At 38.4% G+C, this 22,889-nt stretch overlaps 1 protein-coding gene across 1 annotated transcript; it reads right to left on the reverse strand.

Annotated features, from left to right (window-relative positions):
- Positions 1–521: 521 nt before the first annotated feature.
- On the reverse strand, positions 522–22,634 carry apool (apolipoprotein O-like). The gene is made up of 11 exons (XM_057849965.1): positions 22,567–22,634; positions 17,803–17,901; positions 17,599–17,724; positions 12,492–12,546; positions 8,904–9,002; positions 8,586–8,677; positions 8,387–8,491; positions 6,488–6,695; positions 6,093–6,362; positions 1,215–1,319; positions 522–1,004 (listed from the first exon to the last, which is right to left on the reverse strand). The coding sequence occupies exons 1-11, from the start codon at positions 22,576–22,578 to the stop codon at positions 919–921; spliced, it is 1,257 nt and encodes a 418-aa protein (XP_057705948.1). The 5' UTR covers positions 22,579–22,634; the 3' UTR covers positions 522–918.
- Positions 22,635–22,889: the final 255 nt, after the last annotated feature.

Below are 22,889 nucleotides of genomic sequence, written 5' to 3' on the forward strand. Positions count from 1 at the left end.
AAATTAGTGGCATGTTCCCCACCTTCACAACATTGACATATTTTTACATTACTTACAGTGGCTGTTGCTGCTGCCCGGAAAAAAAAAAAAAAACCTTCTAATATCCCTCCTCTTCAAAGGGGGCGGAGGAGGCAGCATATTGACATGTATTTCTGTCGGGATTGTGTGAAAGTGGGGGTTCTAGTCATCAGCCAATCAAACATGTATTTGAGGGGGAAAAAATGGACCGGTACATTCAGCAAGTGAAAAGGGGCTAACATAAGTCTGAACATAATAAAAGTAATTCACTTAATAATGACAGGGACAATTCTATCCTAACAACACAAGGGAAGACAATCTAAATTACCTTCATAGCTGAACTCATTGTAAAATTCAAATAAGGTCGCTTAAACGTTGGTGGGGACAATTTGAGCATCCTGAAAAGTTGGTAGTGTTATGTCCCTACCGTCCCTATGCAAACCTACGCCCTTGTATATCGTTAGTAGCAGTTGTTGAGGCAGATAACTCACTCAAAACGTGAATTCATGAAAAATATAGATTTATTTGACTTCTTCAATCAATAAGTGAAGACATTTTTTGGTGATAAAATTGCACAACTTTACATCCACCTTTTTCTCATGGTCATTTGGCATGCAGTGTTACGAACCGCTCAACATGGTGCACCGCTGCATTGAGAAACCCGAACAGTGGGAACGGCAACATTTCAGCGAATAGTTGCAAAACATCATAGAGAGGGACGGTTACACAGTCAGCCATCTGTAGGACACATGCACTCACATCTGTTTTTCTACCATTTTAAACCACTTTGAGCTGTGAGTAAAAATTTTGCGTCAGGAATTAAAACTTTTTTATGCACCTTTAATTCTATGTGACGATACAGTGTATCGATCTGGATGAGCTGTGTGACAGCTGGCTTTATCAGCGAGTGCTGTACAGGTCTTCGTCCTCAGGATTAGACTGGCCAAAGTCCAAGAGGGCTGGATCCGGTGTAAACCCAGTTTCTCCTGGTGGCCAGCAAAAGAAATGTAACAACAGAGTAAGATTTTTGCTTTGTTTTTTGGTGACAACTCTAATCTTTAAATACAATTTATCTTCTTCTTTTCCTCTCTGCTCGTGTGCTCTAGCAGTAGAAAGTCAGGAAGGCTACAACCGCTCTCTATCAAGTTATACCACATTTACCTAATCCAATGACACAATGACCTGTGACACGGTACCTTTTCTGTCTGCACCTGGCTGTTCAGCATGTGTGTCTGTGTGTATCTGTGAGCCTTCCTGCCCCAATTCAGCCACCACTGGTTCGTCGGTTTCCACAACTGGCACTGGTGGTGGGAAAACATAAGAGGTCACCACAATGGTCATCTGTACTTGATTTCTCTACAGAATGGCTAACAATTAAAAAAATAAAATTTATCATACTGTATATAGAGTGAGGAAAATACGTATTTGAACACCCTGTGATTTTGCAAGTTATCCCAATTAGAAATGATGAGTTGGTTTGAAATTTTCACGGAAGGTGCTTGTCCGCTGTGAGAGACAATCTTAAAAAAAATCCCAAAATGACAGTGTATGATTTTTTAAAACAATTTATTTGTATTATACTGCTGCAAATAAGTATCTGAACACCTGTCTATTAGCTAGAATTGTGAACCTCAAAGACCTGTTAGTCGCCGTTAAAAAGTCCAATGAATAAGTGTAGGTAGACCTTTTGAGTCTGACTTTTTGCCCTGTTTGAGGCAGTTAGCTGTATATAAACACCTGTCCACCCCATAGAATCAGGAAGACTTCAATTACTAACATGGTCAAGACCAAAGAGCTGTCCAAAGACACCAGTACCATGTTTTAGACCTCTATAAGGCTGGAAAGGATTACGGGGCAGTTGCCAAGAAGCTTGGTGACATAAGATTCACCATTGGAACAACTACCGTATTTTTCGGACTACAAGTCGCACCTGAATATAAGTCGAACATAAGGTCTCAAAGACCTGTTAGTCGCCGTTAAAACGTCCAATGAATAAGTGTAGGTAGACCTTTTGAGTCTGACTTTTTGCCCTGTTTGAGGCAGTTAGCTGTATATAAACACCTGTCCACCCCATAGAATCAGGAAGACTTCAATTACTAACATGGTCAAGACCAAAGAGCTGTCCAAAGACACCAGTACCACGTTTTAGACCTCTATAAGGCTGGAAAAGATTACGGGGCAGTTGCCAAGAAGCTTGGTGACATAAGATTCACCATTGGAACAACTACCGTATTTTTCGGACTACAAGTCGCACCTGAGTATAAGTCGCACCAGCCATAAAATGCCCAACGAAGACAAAAAACATATAAGTCACACCGGAGTATAAGGCACATTTTTGGGGGAAATTTACTTGATAAAATCCAACACATAGAACAGATATGTCATCTTGAAAGGCAATTTAATATAAAAATACAATAGAAAACAACATGCTGAATAAGTGTACAGTGCATGAACAAAGAAATGCGAATATACAGTCCTCACCAGGACGCTACGGCTCGGTCCTGGCTATGCAGCGAGCTAAACTCCCAAATGACGATTCTGGACGTCCGTATAATTTGCGGAATCAATTTCGTCCTCGATACCAAACAGGTTCGCATCAACGTAAATAAATGATAATTAGGTGCTATTACAGCAATGACACAAACGGTTAGCATGCACTCGCTGGTATTAGCATATTGATCAAACAACCACACAACTGGCTCTAAGTGTCCGATGGCGGGTGGAAAACACACAACAACAACAGAAAAGATGATACACACTGGCGTTGCCTCTGTAGAGATATTTTACAAGCATAAACAATGAACGTAGGTTCGAAGCCATGTTTCTCTCTTGCTAACTCGCCCACTCAATCAGAGCTGGGTAGCTGTCCGTCTTCTTCTGGCGTCTGAGCGCTCTTCTTCACGTAAACAAGTGCGAGTGCGCCCCCATGTGGGCGTTAAAGCGCCACAAACTAAAAGCATGCATTTCAATATAAAAAAAATACAATATTACAATTGAACACACATTGCCAAAGGCAGAACGCGAACGTGGCCATAGCTTTTAGGAGTTATTCAGATAAGTATAGCATAAAGAACATGCTAACAAGTTTACCAAACATCAGTGTCACTCCAAAACACCAAAATAACATGTGAAATGATATCATAGTGTGTTAATAATTTCACACATAATTTGCTTATAAGTCGCACCCCCAGTCAAACTATGAAAAAAATTGACTTATAGTCCGAAAAATAAGGTATTAGAAAATGGAGGAATCCAAACATGACTGTCAATCTCTCTCGGACTAGCTCCATGCAAGAGATGTATAATATACATATGTCTAATAAATTTTACATTTTGAACTAGAAACTGCAATTTCTGGTGAAATTATGATGGGGCTCTGCTGGTAGATAAAGAACTATCAGGTCACTTCCTGTTAATCTGGGGTCATTTTGGTGGCACTTCCTGTTGATATCAGGTCACTTCCTGTTGATTTGGGGACATTTCTTGGACACATCCTCTTGATATCTCAAAAAATATCAATGGGCTGTAATGGTAAATGGTCAAAAAAATCACAAGAACCTATGTTTTCCTGCCATTGAAAATGAAAGGGAAATTTGGACGTACATGGCTGTCGATGGCATCCCGTTAGAAAAGAATGGTGAATTTTTGGGGGAACTGTACAATTTTTGCCAAACTCTATAGACAACTTTCATGCCGCTTAGCGTCCATGAATTTTGAATGTGGAAGTTATACGATTTGGTCAAAAATTGTAGGACAAGTAGCGTTTTGAAAGGTTTTCGTTTTTTCAAAGAATCCACCTTTACGGGCGAAAAATTCCTTGCGTTGTGCGAAAATTCCCGTCATTTTGATATTTGAACCGTGACTGTCCGTCAAACGGTTTGGGCTGTGCAGCGCACCATAGGAACGCCATTCAAAAAAAAATAATTTTTACTATATAGGCCTTTGCTTTGCAAAGCCCCATCGAATAAACCAACTCCTGCAATAGGTTACACTTTATTTGGACTCATTGTCATAAGACTGTTATTTTGATTTTGATCATTGATTTTTTCAAATGTCTTTGGGTCGCGATTAGAGTTTAGGAACTTTGTTAGGTTTAGAACACTTAATGATATCTGTCATAACCATTCATTAATGTTCATGACAGTGTCATGTCACAATTATGGTCGTCTTATGACAGTTTTATGACACCAAATTCAAATAAAGTGTTTCCATAGAAAATCTTACACTAGAGGCTGTTAATCACAGACTCTGTCCCCAGCTATATTAAGTATCACTGTATGACATGTAGCTGTAGTGAGATAATCAAACCGTTTGTTCAGTAGAAGAGAATTGTGGCAGCATGGCTTGTTAAAAAGTACAAGCACTTGAAAGGGGAAAAAAAAAAAAGTCTTTTTTTGTCCAAAAGACACAGTCAACTTGGAGACCAGAACTCATAAAAGAACAAAATTGAAAGACAACTAAGAGTATCTCTAACAAGCCAACACAGAGGAAGAGCACGTTCCCAACATGGATATTGTGGCAACGCAAATGAGCTTTTAGCATCGAAATGTTACTCAAAAGTAAACAAAACCAGTTATTACTTTTACCAATTTAGACTGACTTGAAAACAAGCTGAATTTTCCTGGCCTACCAAACACGCATTTTAGGATTGAGATGTCTGTAATGCATTAGTTCAAATTGCTTTGCAGCCTTTTTTTTTATAGCCGCAGGCATCAAAATACAATTTGTTCTGAAATGTAAACCTGACATATGCGTGCATTTTTAGTGGTTATCAGTTGACGGATGGGTGAAGTTGTTGATGTGCTTTGTATTTAATTGTGAACGGTTGAAAGGGTTTAGATGTTTATTTAAAAAAAAACGCTTGGAGTTTTGTAAATAGATTGATGTTCATGCATTGTTTACCTTTAATAGGTTCAAAATAATTTCATTTTTGCGACTTTCAGAATTTTTTCTAATGGAAAAAACAAAAAAATGTTGAGAAAGAAATTTTCCCATTCCATTTTGTTTTCTTCAGGGCAGCCACGCAGATGAAACAATGATAGAACCTAACATAAAATCATTGTATTACATTAGGAATAAATCAGCTGCAGCAAAGTGAACATCTTATACGAGAATGTGACTGAGCTGCAGTGAATGACAAGATTTATAAAAATGAGTAATTCTGCAATGAAAAGAAGCCGTTAAAAAGGCACAAACAAAAGCCTTAAACCTGAAGTTTTATCTGAGATGTCCCAAAGAGAACAATCACTTCCACAATGTGAAGCATGAATGCTTCGTGAGCCAGACTTCACAATTGACAGCCCACAGCTGCTCCTCTGGATCCACTTGGTGGATGTAAGAGAAATTAATGGTTTGATGAAAGAATAAATCCCGTCAAGAGTGTCTCCCCTTAGTGTTTAAACGACCACTTACATTTTGGTACATTTCGCGTATGTGATTTACTATATCAATGCCATTTGAGTGCGTGTTTGCAATAAATTCCACTTTTTAAACCATGGGAATTCTTTGTGACTCTATGCTGATTTCAATTATTATTAGTAGTAGTAGTTTTTGTTATATTTTTGTTTTATTTTTATTTATTTATTTTTATTCTATTTGTGATTAAATGCGATCTTTTGTCTTGGTTTTTACGTTGTATTGATTTAAATGTGATTTTTATGATCTTCATGTGATGTAAAGCACTTTGAATTGCCTTGTGTTGAATTGTGCTATATAAATAAATTTGCCTTGCCTTGCCTAAACCCTGTTTTTTTTCCTCGTGGAACCTGCAGATGCATGTGTCGACTTGCCTCCATCATTTTTTTTTTTCAAAAAGAAATGTCAAAATTCTGAATTAGTCTCAAAATCATGAAATTTTAGGTATATGAAATGTGATACATTTGGTAATAAAATGACAGGTTCTTGCATTGCATTCATCTCCCCTCGATGTAGTCGAACTTATTTACAATAAATGATTGTGGCAGCCCAATTCAATTGGCATGTTACTTGTTCTAATCAATATTTTGTGTTTAGATCAAGTGTGAAAGGCAACCAATAAAGAAGATTCATGGTGAAATGAAGAATATTAGTGCTACCTGCTGGTTCATTTGAGGTCTTTGGAGTAGGCGGCTCCTCTATGCAAGCAGGAACCTTAGCTGGAGACGATTCAACTTGAGCAAACTCCTTGGTCTCAGGTTCTGAACTTGGTGTGGGCTCAGCAGGCAAAGCCTCAGTAGGTGGCCCGTCAAATGAGGTGACCTCTAATGATTTTACTGGATCTTCAGATAAAGCAAGAGCGCCCTCTGCTGCTTCTTCATGGGCTTGAGGCACCTCACTTTGAACAGAGTGAAGTGATTCTTCAGGAGCTTTTGTGGACAAATGGCAGAATTAAAACATAAGTGTGAATGACAGTAGATGCTTCATGTGATAGAAGTGACATGGAGAAATAAAGACAGAGAAACAGAGAGACAGAGATCAATATTCTTTGTACCTATCTCTGCAGGGACTTGCTCGGCTGAGATCTCTGTGCTTGTGACTGACATCTCTTCTGCTGCGATAGCAATGATGAGTTTATCAGCGGTTGGAACACACTCCACTGATCCCGTCTCGGTGTCTGAGATGGCAGCGTGCTGTGCCGAGCCTGGCTCTGAGGCGTGACGAGGCTCGTCAACCACTGCAGCGTCTGGAGGTGGCGCAGCCTGTGAAGTAATTGTAAAAGGAAAGCAATCAAAACGAGATGTTTTAGAATTTTTAGTTAATATTTAATCTGCTCAACCAACCACTTTTTCCAATTCACAACAAAAGTAATAACTTCACAAAACTACAAAATTATTATCTTTTTTTTAAAACAATGTCAGAGCTAATATTTTAGATGTATTACCACATGATTCGCACTAAGCTGGTAACACTACTGATGGCTCACAGGGACTGGAAAAAAATTGAGTCCATTAATTGTTCATTAAAAATTCTGACCACTGTGTGGAATTGGACTGTGGTGCAAATGAAAAAAAGATGAATTCCTCTACTTAGCTGCAATCGTCATTGGAGATTTCGACTAAGTACCGATAGTCTAAATTAGTTGGCCTTAGAGAACCAACACACATTCAACTGAGGCTGTATTAGAAAAATCCTGCATAACAACAACACAAAATAATGTTAAAAGTGACGAAGGATAGCTTAGAATATAAATTATAATAATATTTCGAGGCAGTCACACCGGAAAGTTCTCCAGTATGCTTAGAAATAATAATGCAATTAACCCATGGTTTGATTAATATTACTGGTGCACGATAATTATTGGTCCGATAATAGGAATTATGACGTCATCCCGATAAATCCAATATTATTTATAATAGGACCGATAATATGTACTGTTCTGGCTTTGCAGTTTACACAATAGTATGGGAAATCAGTTGACCATTTGCGGGGCATTGCTCCCACCTGCTGGTCAGAATAATTCAATGCACCTATTTTTTGTTACAGTAGTTTGGTTCAATCACTGACACATTGCGGTGTCTAGCGGTAGCATTGACAGTCGTGAATGCTTTCTGTTACGTTTCCGCCTCGGAAATATATGTAAGTATTTTATGTTTGCTATTACATATGGATGTGCAAAATATGTTTACTTCTGTGGTGAAGGGTCATATGTACAGAACTTCATAAGATGTGTTATAGAAGCCAGCCAATGCTTTAGTAGCTCAAGCTAGTGTGGTATGCTATACATATAATAGTTGTGTATATAAGCGTATTGTGCAGTTTGTTGTATATTGAGTATTGAATATGTGTATTTTTCTGTAGTACTTTCATAATATTAAGACGAGTGTCTTCCCATAAAAGCAAGAAAAGACCAAGCCTTGTGGTTTATGGAAGTGCATTCATTCTTAGCTGGCTGTCAGGCAGTGCAGAAGTGAAACGCACTGCTTTGTTCATGTCATTATGAAAAATCTGTTCAAAGGCAAATCTATGTTGAATCCACCACTGTTTTTTAAACCTCCAGGTGTTCAAAAACTCAGGTTATACATTTTAAAAATTATATATTTATTATCGGTTATCGATATCGGTATCGGCTTTGAGGAGCAGGAAGTTATCGATATCGGTTCCAAAAAATGGATCTCGTGCACCCCTAATTAACATTCCTCTTCAATTAAAGAAATGTATTCAAATACCACTCTCTCGCAAACCCAGATATATTGTGTAAAAGAAAAAAAAATTAAATAATTGAAAAGAATGAAATACATTTCTGTGTATACCGTTTCAATTTTACTCCCCAAAACACACCACACGGTACTAGATAAAGCTCTCTCGAACTCTGTGTTGACATTCCAAATTTGTATTCATTCATAACCTTGACCACACTGCCTCAGTTTGAATGTCCAAGATCATAAATAACCTGTGGCTGTGGAAAAGCATCAGGCTCTGGAGCCTTAGAGGAGAGCAATGAAGACACAGCAGCATGGCTCCACTGGCCTGCAGCATACATCTTCTTTCCTGTCACCTTGGTAACAAGAAAAAAACTGTGTCTTACTGCATGAATACTACAACAATACCACTGCTAATTGGTTACAAGGTTAGTCTAAAAACATATTCACCTTAAAGACAGCCACAGCTTGGGCAGGGTAGCACACTGATGCCCCAGCACTCATGAGACCTAATGGAACTGCGATCCTCTTCAAACGAGAACCTACAACGCAGGTTTTAAAATCAGTTTTTCAGCTTATGGGGAAAAATAAATTGAACTAAAAAAAATAGACTATAAATACCAATGAAGAATCCTCTAAAACGTGACATTCCAGAATATAGCTTGGTATTGTTTTTAATTAATTTGCATACATTTCTCACTTTCAGAGGAATCTCCTCCTCATGTGCCGTGTGTGTATGTACAAAGTAGGAGTGGGGGATGATGTTACCTTTGCGTGCCAAGAACATGCCAAGTAGCCCAGCCATAGTGATTGTGCCAAACCTGGGTAAGAAACCCGGGGGAGGATCTTTCAAGTAATAGTACACATCTAAGACAAACATAGGCACAGAAAATAAGATCAGTATGTTAATATTCTTCTCTTTTGAACAGTCGTCACTCTCTTCTCAACGAAAATGTGGTTTGAAAACATCTGAAACTCTTGGAATTTCTCACATTTCTGCATAAAATCACAATCAAATGTGATCTGATATCTTTCAAAATCACACAGATGTAAAAACAGTGTCTGGTTTAACTCAAACCACCCGAACATTTTTAGGTTTTCATGTTTTAATGAGGATAGCGTGCAAACAATGACAAAAGGGGGAAAATAAGTGAACCCTCTGCCTAAGGAGACTTAAAGAGCAATTAAAAAAAATTTTTACCAAACAATTTAAGTCAGGTGTGTGCCCAGTCACTGGTGAGTGGTTTAAAGCTGCCCTGCCCACTATAAAACACACACCTAGTAAGAATTGTCTTGATGAGAAGCATTATCTGATGTGCATCATGGCACGGTGATTTGTACAGAAATCACTGGCACAGTCCAATATCTCTGTGCACACATCAACTTTATGTAAAACTATGGCCAAGAATGGTGTTCATGGGAGGACTCAGAGGAGGAAGCCACTGCTGTCTAAAAAAATATTGTTTCTCGTTTATTGTTCGCAAGAAAGGCAGTTTGCCACTCCACGGACGTTTTGGCAAAATATTTTGTGGACTGATGAAACCAAAGTTCATTGTTTGGGAGTAACACACAACAACACTAACATCAACACCTCATCCCCACCGTGAAGCATGGTGGAGGTCGCATCATCATTTGGGGCTGTTTTGCTACCTGGGTGTCTGGACAACTTCCAATCATTAATGGAAGAATGAATTCAAAAGTTTATCAGGATGTTTTGCTGGAAAACCTGGGGCCGTCTGTCTGACAGTTGAAGCTAAAAAGCGGATGGATGTTGCAACAATAAAATGATCCAAAACACAGAAATGAATTTCAGAATGGTTTCAGAGGAACAAAATACACGTTCTGGAGTGGCCAAGTCAAAGTCCAGACTTAAACACCATTGAGATCCTGTGGCATGACATAAAGACGGCGATTCATGCCAGACATCCCGGGAATCTGATTAAACTACAGCAGTTTTGTAGAGTAGAATGGGCAAAGATTAGTTCTGATCGATGTGCCAGACTGATCTGCAGCTACAGGAAGCATCTGGTTGAAGTTATTGCTGCTAAAGGGGCAGGGGGTGGGGCACAAATATTAAATGTGATGGTTCACTTACATATTTTCCCCCTTCTGTCATTGTTTGCATACTATCCTCATTAAAATACGAACACCTATAAATGTTTGGGTGGTTTTAGTTAAAGCAGACACTCTTTTTTTTTCATCTGTGTAATTTTGAAACAGATCAGATCACATTTGATGGTGATTTCATGCAGAAATGTGAGAAATTCCATAAGGTTCAGATACTTTTTCATACCACTGTATATACACTCAAATCCTACTTAGAATGACAATTTTTTACATCAGCACTAGAAATTGTTTTAGCCATGCTGCATGGTTGGTTTGCTTGCCTATTTCTTATTTAGCAAGATGAAGTCTATTTAGCCAATTTTAATGTGTCTAAAGAGGAAAAGTGGCTGATGTATTATGCAGCCTACACATTTTGGTTCAAATGTGAATAACTGTTGGTACATGAATAGTTTTTCTTATATTGGTCAACAATAGAAAAGGTTTGACAAATAATACAAATACCATCCCGTAACGTTTATGAAAATGTCTTACTCTACATCCACCTCTAAGTCTATCACTGGAAAGGAACTAATCAACATGAATACCGATTAAATAATTAAAACTTTTCAGCAACTATGGTGGTTTCACATTTAACTGCAAAAAAAGTTTTTTTTTAAATGGCTTAACATCATTTTGTGGAGTGCTGATGCACATGCACCGATAATACTGACTTGTAATGTGGATCACCATACCAAATATACTAGCCAGTGAGTTAATTAATTTTCCCCTCAAAATAACTCAAAATATAGCCATTAATATCTAAACCCCTGGCAACAAAATTGCGTACACCCCTTTTTGAAAGTTGTCATTATTAACATACAACATGTCAACTGTCAATATTTTGTGTGGCCACCACTATTATCCAGAACTGCCTTTACTCTCCTGGGCATGGAGTTGACCAGAGCTTCGCAGGTTGTCACTGGAATGCTCTTTCACTCCTCCATGATGACGTTGCGGAGCTGCCGGATATTGGAGACTTTGCGCACCTCCACCTTCCACTTGAGGATCCCCCAAAGATGTTCTATTGGGTTCAAGTCTGGAGACATGCTTGGCCAGTCCATCACCTTTACCCTCAGCCTCTTCAGTAAAGCAGTGGTCATCTCGGAGGTGTGTTTGGGGTCATTGTCATGCTGGAACACTGCCCTGCGACCCAGTTTCTGGAGGAAGGGGATCATATTCTGCTGCAGTATTTCACAGTACATGTTAGAGTTCATGTTTCCCTCAATGAAATGTAACTCTCCAACACCTGCAGCACTCATGCAGCCCCAGACCATGACATTCCCACCACCATTCCTGACTGTAGGCATGACACACTTGTCTTTGTACTCCTCACCTGGTCGCTGCCACACATGCTTGAGACCATCGGAACCAAACAAATTAATCTTCGTCTCATCAGACCATAGGACATGGTTCCAGTAATCCACGTGCTTTGTTGACATGTCTTCAGCAAACTGTTTGCCGGCTTTCTTGTGTACCATCTTCAGAAGAGGCTTCCTCCTGGAGTGACAGCCATGCACACCAATTTGATGTAGAGTGCGGCGTATGGTCTGAGCACTAACAGACTGACCCCCCCCCCCACCTCTTCAATCTCTGCAGCAATGCTGGCAGCACTCCTGTGACAATCTTTCAAAGAAAGCATTTGGATGTGACGCTCAGCACGTGCGCTCAGCTTCTTTGGACAACCAACCCAAGGCCTGTTCTGAGTGGACCCTGCTCTTTTAATACCCTGGATGATCTTAGCCACTATGCTGCAGCTCAGTTTCAGGGTGTTGACAATCTTCTTGTAGCCTTGGCCATCTTCATGTAATGCAATAATACGTCTTTTAAGATCCTCAGAGTTATTTGCCATGTTGGAACTTTCAGTGACCAGTATGAGAGAGTGTGAGAGCTCTACTACAAATTTGAACACACCTGCTCCCTATGCACACCTGGACCTAGTAACACTAACGAGTCACATGACATTTTAGAGGAAAAATTACAAGCAACACTCAATTTGGACACTTAGCGATGTAGTTTCTAAGGGGTGTACTCACTTTTGTTGCAAGGGGTTTAGATGTTAATGGCTGTATTTTGAGTTGTATTGAGGGAAAATTAATTAACTCTATTATATAAGCTGCACACAGACTACTTTTCATTGTGTCAAAGTGTCATTTTGTCAGTGTTGTCCCATGAAAAGATATACTTAAATAACTGCAGAAATGCGTGGGGTGTACTCAATTTTGTGATACACTGTACCTACAGTGAACTCACCCTCTCCAGCGTGGTATATATTTACACTTCCTCTTTTCACAGACACACAGGCTCCCTGTAGGGAAAATGGTACTATTATTATCAAAAAAAGCAACTTGAAAAACATAGTAACATACAGGCATGCAAATGTGCCTCAAGGTAGTTTCCTTTCCTCCATCATATGCTAACCAGAGCAAACTATTGAATGTTATTACACAGTGTAATGTGAGCAGTTCATCCAGCATTCAATTGGTAAATCATAGACTTCACTATCAGCTGATGAGGCCGCTCCAACACACAATGCGCCACGGCTTCCCGTAGGGTGCTGGGCCAGGCAGAGCGTCGTGGCAGCTTTCACTGTGATAAACACATGCTGCATTCTAACGCCAGATTTAGGTGGAAACAGGACGAATGTTTTAGTGCATAAAAGAAGGCAGGAGTGTCTTAACAGTGATTTGGTCGAGGTTTCAAGATAATTCAGGGTTTCCCCTACAAAGTAATTATTGTAGCACACCGTCACACCAAAATAAAAGCCGCCAAGCCGCGCAAACGTTTAAAAAAAAAAAAAAAAAAATTCAAGGAGCTGTGACGTAGAGGGAAGTGAGATAATGGTCGCGTTTCACGGAAGCCCTCTGTTATTTTGTTAGTTTTTCTTTATTATTGTTTCCACAATAAAGTGGGTAAGCCAATACAGACTCCTCTCCTTCTTCCCCCCATCGGGGGCATTACAATATTTTGTATCAGACTTTTCCGCGAAAGTAAGCGGTGGACGGCCGTCTTGGACGGAACGCCAAGCTTGAATGAAATTGCGCCGAGAGGCGGGGAGAGAGCTGCCGTGCCAATATCAACAACGCGTTCAATAGCAGAGGGGCAGGCGTACTTATTAGTACAGTGGTACCTCTACATACGAAGTTAATCCGTTCCAGGAGCTTGTTTGTAAGTCGAAATGGTCGTATGTCGAGCAGGATTTTCCCATAGGAATACATTATAATTCCATTAATTCGTTCCACAGCCCAAAAACCTGCACTAAATCCTTAAAAAATATTGCTGGTACTATTACAAATGGCAATTACATATAGCAAAACAAATAAATAATAAATAAAAATCGGATTAATAATATTATAATAATAATAATAATTCCTGCAATAGTGTAACGAAACGGGTTCTAATAAGGCGGACGTTTTTTTCTGTACCTGAAGGCACCGCGGCGCTGACGTGACAAAGAGGGAGGGGAGCGGGTGAAAGTTTACTTTCGCTTTCAATGCTTTCTTGAGAACATCGTCAATTGCGGCAGACAGCAGGCATTTTGTGTTGAATAAGTTGTGAAAGAAATGATGAAAACGTGGCGAAGCTGGCGATTTCTCTGGAGATGTTACCACAATAAGAATTGTCAGCTTAACTTATAAAGACTGGCGAACGATGGTCGGAGGAGGACCGTGGAGATGTATTGTTGAGCCATTTCACGGATGCCCACCCTACGCTCATATTTTTCTGTCATTTGCATCTTCATTTAGAAGGTAAGCGTCAACTTTTTCCTTGTTTCACCACCTGTACCAACCTTTTCTGAAACCAGTGTTGATTTGTCACACAAGAAAATCCGCCGTGCATTCATCTGCGGTGCTGCCATTGTCGTCGTATTTCGAGCATGTCGTCGGATGTAGAAACAAATGGCGAGTCAAATTTTACGTCGGATGTCGAAAAGTTCGTGTGTCGAAGCGATCGTATGTAGAGGTACCACTGTATATCTGCTACCAGGCTGTTTCGGAGGATGGATATACGCAATCACGGCTGACGAAACCTTGATAAATGCGCCCTTTTTATCCAAGTTTCGCGAGCTCTGGGACACTCAAAAAATGACTCTCATACTTCTCCCTGCTGAGCTAATTGGTACCTCAATGTGCATTTGTGTGGAAATGTAGTTCACGAACAACAACAACAAAAATATTCACCTTCTCACCGAAACTAGTAAATCTCTTTACATGGCAATTAGAATTTCCCCATACTCCTTGAAATGGATCCATTACAAGGGCGTAGGTTTGGTCTCAATATTGGTGGGGACGATGTAACAGCATAACCTGCATGTACACTTTTTGCTGGGGACAGGACATTAATAAAAACAAACTGATTAGGTGAAAGGGGGTCAGGGCTACATTTCTCACAACCAATTCCAACCCAATTAATTAATAGGCTAAATGATCAATGCAAAAATAAATCTGTATTGACGTACCAACTTTCACACTGCAAATTTAGAACGTTTTAATACGATGATTTTTCTGAAATCTATTTTAATAGTTTTCTCCATCTTGTTTTGAGCGTTCAAGTCTAGTTAACATATTAATGGGTCAGATTATTCAATTTACTTCAGGTAAATATTAGAGGTGTGCAAAATTTCCGATTCTTAGATTATTCGCGATTCGGCCGTGGAAGATTCGAGAACGATTCACAAACATCCAAATTCCGATTATTGAAATATGCCAAGTAAAGCGGAAGTACAACACACTCAGTGCGCCGCGCGGTCTTCGGGACGGAACGGAGCGGGAGTAGCTAAACATTATGCTTCTCATTAACCGGCCCCTCGGGTAATGCCAACGCTCAACTCACGGCTCTAGCTCAACTCATGCCACGAGATAAAAAACACAACAACATACCTGACTGCTGCCGAAAAGCTGCTACAAGTACAGCTAAGCTACATAATGTTACGGTAGATATCATTTATATAGGACTAGATGGATTATAGACTCGGTAGCGGTAGCAGCACATCTGCAAAAAGCTAGATGCGGGCGTTAGTAAACGGCCGCCATCTTAAAGCAGTAAACTTCCCTGCAATGCTGTTGTAGCGAACCTTCCAAGCAAACCGAATTAACTTTTTATCTAAAATACTCCTAAATCGGTAAAATATTGACTTGAATCTATCTTTAAAATAGTTTTAAAACTTTCACATGTCAAAAGTAGACAAAAGGGAAATTATGGAATAATGGGAGCAATTTTAACAACTTTAACGGTTGATTCACAACATTAAATTAATTGAATGTAGTTTAAAGCTGCTGATACAGAATGGGGACTGGAGTTTTTTTATTTAATGTTATTTTTGTATATTTGTTTACTGCTATATGTTAACTTGATACTGAAATAGTTTGATTTAGCCTGAGAGTATTTTTGAACAATTTTGGAACTAATGTACAAAACTTTATAAAAAAAAAAAAAAATTTTTTTAAAAAGGAGGGGGGTGCATCAATAATCGTTTTATAATCGAATCGGAGCCTCTGAATCGTAATCGTAATCGAATCGTTAGGTGCCCAAAGATTCCCAGCTCTAGTAAATATTACCATTTGTTCTTATGAAGCCCATACATCTAAAGGTTGGTCATTTTTCACCAAAATCAAGGGGAAAATGCTTTCAAATAATGTTTTGAACAATATCACTTGTTGAATTAAGAACATTCCTGACAAAAAAAAAAAAAGTTTTTTTTTTTTTTTTTGGCTTAAAATAAGTGTGTTAACAAAATAGCTATCTGAAAATAATTTTATTTCAAGAAATCTGATTACAATTTACTTAAAGCACTGGCAAATAATTTCACTTATTTCTAGTAGATTGAAAACAAGGGAATTTAGTCAACTGCCAATCAACGTGTGTTTAAGGGGAAAAAATTGTGTGAGTGTAAGTCTGAACATAATGAAAGTAATTCACTTAATAATGGTAAGGTCAGCTCTATCCTTACAAAATATGTGAAGACAATCTAAATGACCTCTATAATTGAACTCATTATATAATGCAAAAAGGTTGCTTAAAAGTTGGTGGGGACAATTTGAGCATCCCGAACAGTTCCTAGTGTTATGTCCCTAACGTCCCAATGCAAACATACGCCAATGGTCCATTAACAGAAGTACTATTATTGTTGTGTTATTGTTGTACATATTAGGGCCAAATAAAAGGAAGAAGAAGGACTACGGAATGTAAGTCATACTATTGCTACGGGGGGGAAAAAAAAAAAAAAAAAGTCGTATTATTACGTAGGTTAATGTAACTGTAATCAGCGACGCATTTTACGTACATGAACCGTAGCTGAGAGCTACGACATTAGCCTGGCTCATGAAATATTTCAAATAGATCTGTGTTATGGTTCTTTTTGGGAAACAAAATGTGAAGAAAAAAAAAAAGTCATGATATGACGCAATTTTGCCGTAGCACGACATGGTAAGGCAGTCCGACTCCGATGCAGCCTACCAACGCAGCTTCAAAAAATCCTAGGGGAAACACTGTAATTATTATTTAAAATAGCACCATGCATGCACTTTGAAACTTCGTGAAAAAAATTAAATGAATGGAAAAAATTCGTGTAACTTTAGCTTGAAATATTTACGTAAAATGAATGATAACTGCTCGGGTTTTTTTTTTTTTTTTTTGCTTTTAACCAAGAATCTAGACTGTTTTACTTTCACATCTATAGAAATTCCGAGATTTACGCATGTATTTACAAGAATTTTCAACTTAAAAAGCTCTTTGTTTTGTGATGAACACCATGTTGGATTTTGTATCCATACACAATCGCATAATTTAACATTCAAATAATCAGGTACTTTTTGGCCGACTGCCCGTTTTTTGGCAAAAAATATGGTAATTTAGACATTTCTGCGTCCATACAAAAAAAAAATTGGCTTTTACATGTTTTATTTCATGAAACTTTTAAATCTAAAAATGACGAAGGCCAGGTAGCCGGCAACATGTGCTGAGGCAATAGTGACATCTGAATTCAACCTAAATAAGTTGTAATTGTATATACAAAAATGCTTTTGAGTAAAATTAAGATGATTCTGCATGCTGTCCTCAAGTATTAAGTTACTGATGTGAAAATTGAGATATTTATTAGCTGTTGAAAACTTATGTCAAAATTGCACTAAATTTTAAAAAAAATGTCGCTATTTCGGGCAAAACATATGTTAAGTATTGCTATTGATCCTGAAAATATAGCTGATTATCTCTGCATTTGGTGATTTTTGTGCATCTACCATCTAGCGCCTTTAAGTCACTAGCAGCCCCGCACCCTGTGTCCCGTCAACTGATGGTGAAGTCTATGGGTAAATATATGTTGTACATATTAGTGAACCTAAATCCAAAAGAATCAGAGTACCTTCAACACATGGACAAAGGGTAGTAGGCCTTCTCTCGCTGTACTTAGGCAACTTTCGACCAGCCCTGGCTGATCAGGAATAAGCTGGGCCTCAGCAGACTTTGTCACTGGGGTGTAAATGTTCAGCTAAGGACAAAAAGGCATGATGTTATTATGGCGCCAACAGACACAAACAAGTCATGGAGTGCATTGCGGAGAGCATACCTTCTCTCGAGTAATGAGACCTTCAGTTGGCACTTCACTAATGGTGTACACTCTGATGGAGGCTATTCCCAGCACCGCCGGGACGGCCACCAAAGCCACCTGGGAAAAGAAATGCCGCAAACCTGCGTCTGACTTTCAGTAGTAAAACATTATACATTGCTGGCGTTGGGCAGAAAGCTCCTATGTCCAGATTTGGTCAATTTCATATTTTCTCCACTCAAAATATTCTATGTACTATCTGTCAGTCCCCATGTGGTTACATTGTTTTTACTAGTTACTGCCTAATATAAAGTTCTAGAAATGGCTTCCTAGCTTTGTTGTTTTGGGGGCTTCCTGAAGTGATGATTTTGGACATGCTTATGCAGGGTTTCTGTCTGACACCAGCGAACAAAGTAATCTTCTGAAAGCAAATAGGTTATAATTAGAGTTGTCAAACGATTAAAATTTTTAATCGAGTTAATCACAGGTTAAAAATTAATTAATCGTAATTAATCGCAATTCAAACCATCTATAAAATATGCCATATTTTTCAGTAAATTATTGTTGGAATGGAAAGACAAGACACAAGACAGATATATACATTCAACATACTGTACATAAGTACTGTATTTGTTCATCATAACAATAAATCAACAAGATGGCATTAACATTATCAACATTCTGTTAAAGCGATCCATGTATAGAAAGACTTGTAGTTCTTAAAAGATAAATGTTAGTACAAGTTATAGAAATTTTACATTAAAACCCCTCTTAATGTTTTTGTTTTAATAACATTTTGTAAAAGTTTCAATCAGAAAATAAACTCGTAGGTCGCCATTGTTGAGGTCAATTATTACACAATGGTGCTGAAACCCATAAAATTAGTCGCACCCAAGCGCCAGCAGAGGGCGACAAAACACCAAAAAACACAAACAAGAAGGGCACATGACACTGTGCTGTCATATTAATCTGTTTGAGCGGGGCATGTGCGTTAAATGCGTCAAATATTTTAACGTGATTAATTTAAAAAATTAATTATCGCCCATTAACACGATAATTTTGACAGCCCTAGTTATACCTCAATTTCATTGTACAATTATGTAATCGCAATAAAGAATTCAAGAATTTTTGGTCTGGTGCATATTTATATTATAGTAGTTAAAAATCCTGCTATCACTTCTTATTCATTTTTACTTAGAATAGTAATGTGAGAGCTGATAATGAATAAAGAATTTAAAGCTTGTTTATTTTCAAGAATTTTTGGTCTGGTGCATATTTATTTCATTGTAGTTAAAAATCCTGCTATGACTTTTTTTTTATTTTTACTTAGAATAGTAATGTGAGAGCTGATGATGAATACAGAATTTAAAGCTTGTTATTTTTAGTCATTGTGCTGTATTGGTGATTGTTTTTTATGTTGATAAATGGTAGAAACACATGTATACCTGTTCATTTATGTTTGCAAATTATTGAAAATTTTGATAACAGATATAATATTAAAATACTTCAATTGGTGTTTGCTTAATATATCACTTTTATCATTTAACATTAGGAGTGGGAACCTCTGGTACCTCACGATACCATACGATTTGCGATACAAAGCTCACGATAACGATGATCTGACGATATGGCGATACAACGATTATCGATACATTGGTCAGGAAATCATTCTAGAATTTTGTACAAACAACTAATAAACAGAAAAACAAATTTCTGCTGTGAATTGGAATGAGTTTACCACGAGTAGACGTTCAATCCATTTGAAGTGGGAGGGATGGCAGCGAATGAACGAATGAACCTTCAAATGGATTGGACGTCTATAGCCCTCAGTGGCAGCCAATGCCAGGCAATGAGGTAATTTTGGGCCATTTAAGGGCATTTACCTGTTGATTTTGGGGTATTTTATGGGTCACTTCCTGTTTATTTTGAGTTACAGGACAGGAAGTGACCTGGGAATCACCCAAATGAATAGGCAGTGACTCAAACTCAACAGGAAAGTACCTGTAAATGCCCTAAAATTAAAACAAGTGACCTGTAAATGCCCCGAAAATCGGACTGTGAATGCTCTGGTTCTGAATGAACAAACTTTCCCGTCTAAATGGATTGGGCGTCGAACACCGTCAATGGCAGCCTTAAGAGTTAACTGAGACACTTTTATGGTGGAATATTTTGGTAGCAACTTGATGGTTCCTTCGATTCTTGACAGAAGCATATAGATAACCTTTTGGGATACAAAGCATCACGATATATCACCATTTTGATATTTTGTCACACCCCTATTTCACATTGCACCATAAAGCAGATTTGGTGTGCCATATCTTGGAGTGTGTCATGTAGAGATGTCCCGATCCGATATTTGGATCGGATCGGATGCCGATATGGGCAAAAAAATGCACATCGGTATCGGATCGGCCAACACGGAAAATTTGAGATCCAGACTTCCGATCCTTTTTTTTTTTTTTTAAAAGTCCGGTCCGGGTTTTCCAGCGCACCCGATTTACATAATCCATTCCAGTTTTTGCTTCGGTTTCCCTAAAATCCGGTCCGAATTTTACAGCACACCTTCAACACACTACATTTACATTACCGTCTCTCAATTTACCGAGAGACTTTATCGGTAAAAATGTCAGCTGTGTGGGATCATTTCACCTTAAAGGACGACAAAGACGAAGAGGCAGAGTGCAAGATATGCCACAATAAAGTCAAGCATGGTGGTAAAGCTGTAAGAAGTTTTAATACAACCAACCTAAGCAAGCATTTAGCGAAACCAAAATACCACCACAAACAATATGAGGAATATGTTAAGAAAACCGAAGACAAAAAGAAATGTCCTACGCAACTAACACTGGCAGAAACTTTTGCTATGAGTGACAAACTGGCACTCGACAGTCCCAAAGCCCAGGGAATAACAAGAGTCATTGCCGAAAAATTCATTGTGGATGACGTGCCATTATCTCACGTGAGTAAAGAGACGCACCATCCAACACGCGATTCGGCCGTGGAAGATTCGAGAACGATTCACAAACATCCAAATTCCGATTATTGAAATATGTCAAGTAAAGCGGAACTAATACACAGCGCGGTCTTCGGGACGCAATGAGAAACTGACCGCATTGCGTCCCGAAAGTAAACATAACTTGTCTTAGACCCAGGTAATGCCAATGCTCAACTCACGGCTGAAGCTCAAATCATGCCGCTGGATAAAAAACACAAGAATACCTGACTGCTGCTGACAGCTGCTACAAACTACGTCAACGTCGTTTTACTGGAGATAATAGATATCATATGTATATAGAACCAGACGCTACACGACAGACTCGACTGCATTAGCAACATTGAAGTACTGAAAACCAGATGCGTTAGTAACCAGCCGCCATCTTAAAGCAGAAGACTTCCCTAGTAGGCTGTTGTGAACCTTCCAAGCGAACCTAATTAACTTTTTATCTAAAATACTCCTAAATCGGCAAAATCTTGACTTGAATCCATCTTCAAAACAGTTTTAAAACTTTCACATGTCGAAAGTAGACAGAAGGGAAATTATGGAATAACAGGAGCAATTTTAACAACTTTAACAGTTGATTCGCAAAATTAAATGAATTGAATGTAGTTTAAAGCTGCTGATACAGAATGGGGACTTGAGTATTTTATTTACTGTTTTAAAATGTTAACTTCTTACTGAAATAGCCGTTTATTTAAACCTGAGAGGCTTTTTATACAATTTTTGTAACTAATGCACGAAACATTAAAAGCATCTAATAGCTTGGGGGATTTGTGGGATTTTCCACTGAGGTTGTTGGTGTGTTTTGCTTTTTTTAAGACAGTTTACAATATTATTTGCACGTTTTACTGACTGAATATGCCATTTCTGTTTGTTATTTATAATGTTTTGTGTTTGTCACTGAATAAACAGGTCAGTTTCTTGTTACCAACCGTTGTGTGTTATTCAAACTCACCTAATTCAGCTGGCTAGTTGTTATCAAGAGTACTAAAACCTTTTTCAACAGGAGTCTGACAACTAAGTCAGGAGGCTAAATAACTTTAAACTTTAACACATGCTCAGATAGGTCGGTATCGGCCGGTATCGGATCGGAAGGGCAAAACATTATCGTATCGGATCGGAAGTGCAAAAATCTGGATCGGAACATCCCTAATGTCATGTACTTTAATGCATATGTTTAGTTACGATCCATGCTATTTAAGCAATAAATTGTACCTGCAAATTGTTGCTATTATTGCTGCTGGCCAACCTGTGTCCAAACTACTGTATCTGCAAACTTATATTAGCAAGTGTGGCTGGTTATGCTTTGATGCAGAAAGTTCGTGGAGCAGCTAACCCTAAATAGGTATTTTATTTTTACTGCACTTATAGCAATTTGCACAGGTGAAGTGACACTGACATAACCTATATTGCTAGTGTTCTACTTAGAATATTACACCAGTGTTCACTCTAGCTGCAGTCGAATGGCAGGAAAAAAGATGTCTATTTAAGAAATCGTAACCAGTGCATTTGAATATAAAGAATAAACCATTCAACGGGTAGATGAGGGCTATACGTCTTTCAGCAGTACACGTAATTATGTAGAGTACGCTGGGTATCGTTAGCACGGGCTTCATTCTGCAAAGGCATGGCCAAATGTATCGTTATATGGGATTGATGAGTATGGATTATATCTGACAAAAACAGCACCGAAGTGTCAAAATTACCGCGGCCTATGCATATTCATCGTGAATAATTATTTATTTAATGTGAAGTTCGCCGAAAAGAATATGACAACAACTATTCACCTTGGCCGCCATGACAGAGCGTCTCCTCACTCTTCTTCTCCGAATTTTCTACTCTGCAGCTTCAGGTTCTCTAAATCACGATCAGCTACTGCTCTCTAGCGGTATAAAATATTACTGCATCTTAGTGTCATCGTGCGAATCGTGTAAAATGAATGATTTAATTAATTAATTACGTTATACACTCATGCATACGTGCATATTCTGTATTCTGATGCCATTGTTTGTTTATTCGCATTGCTTGTTTTTTAATGTAATGTAATGTGGGGAATTAACAATTGTGCAAAATTAGATTAGGTAATCGAGAAAATTAGGCAAAATTAACT

The sequence above is a fragment of the Corythoichthys intestinalis genome, chromosome 11 (genome assembly GCF_030265065.1).
Source record: "Corythoichthys intestinalis isolate RoL2023-P3 chromosome 11, ASM3026506v1, whole genome shotgun sequence".
Classification (NCBI taxonomy): Eukaryota; Metazoa; Chordata; class Actinopteri; order Syngnathiformes; family Syngnathidae; genus Corythoichthys; species Corythoichthys intestinalis.

Bases quoted from the DNA above. Each gene is read 5' to 3' on its own strand.
- apool (XM_057849965.1), bottom strand. The intron at 17,725-17,802 runs GTATGCTCTCCG...TTTTGTCCTTAG, and splicing joins GTCTCATTACTCGAGAGAAG to CTGAACATTTACACCCCAGT. The intron at 6,363-6,487 runs GTACAAAGAATA...TGTCCACAAAAG, and splicing joins GCAAGTCCCTGCAGAGATAG to CTCCTGAAGAATCACTTCAC.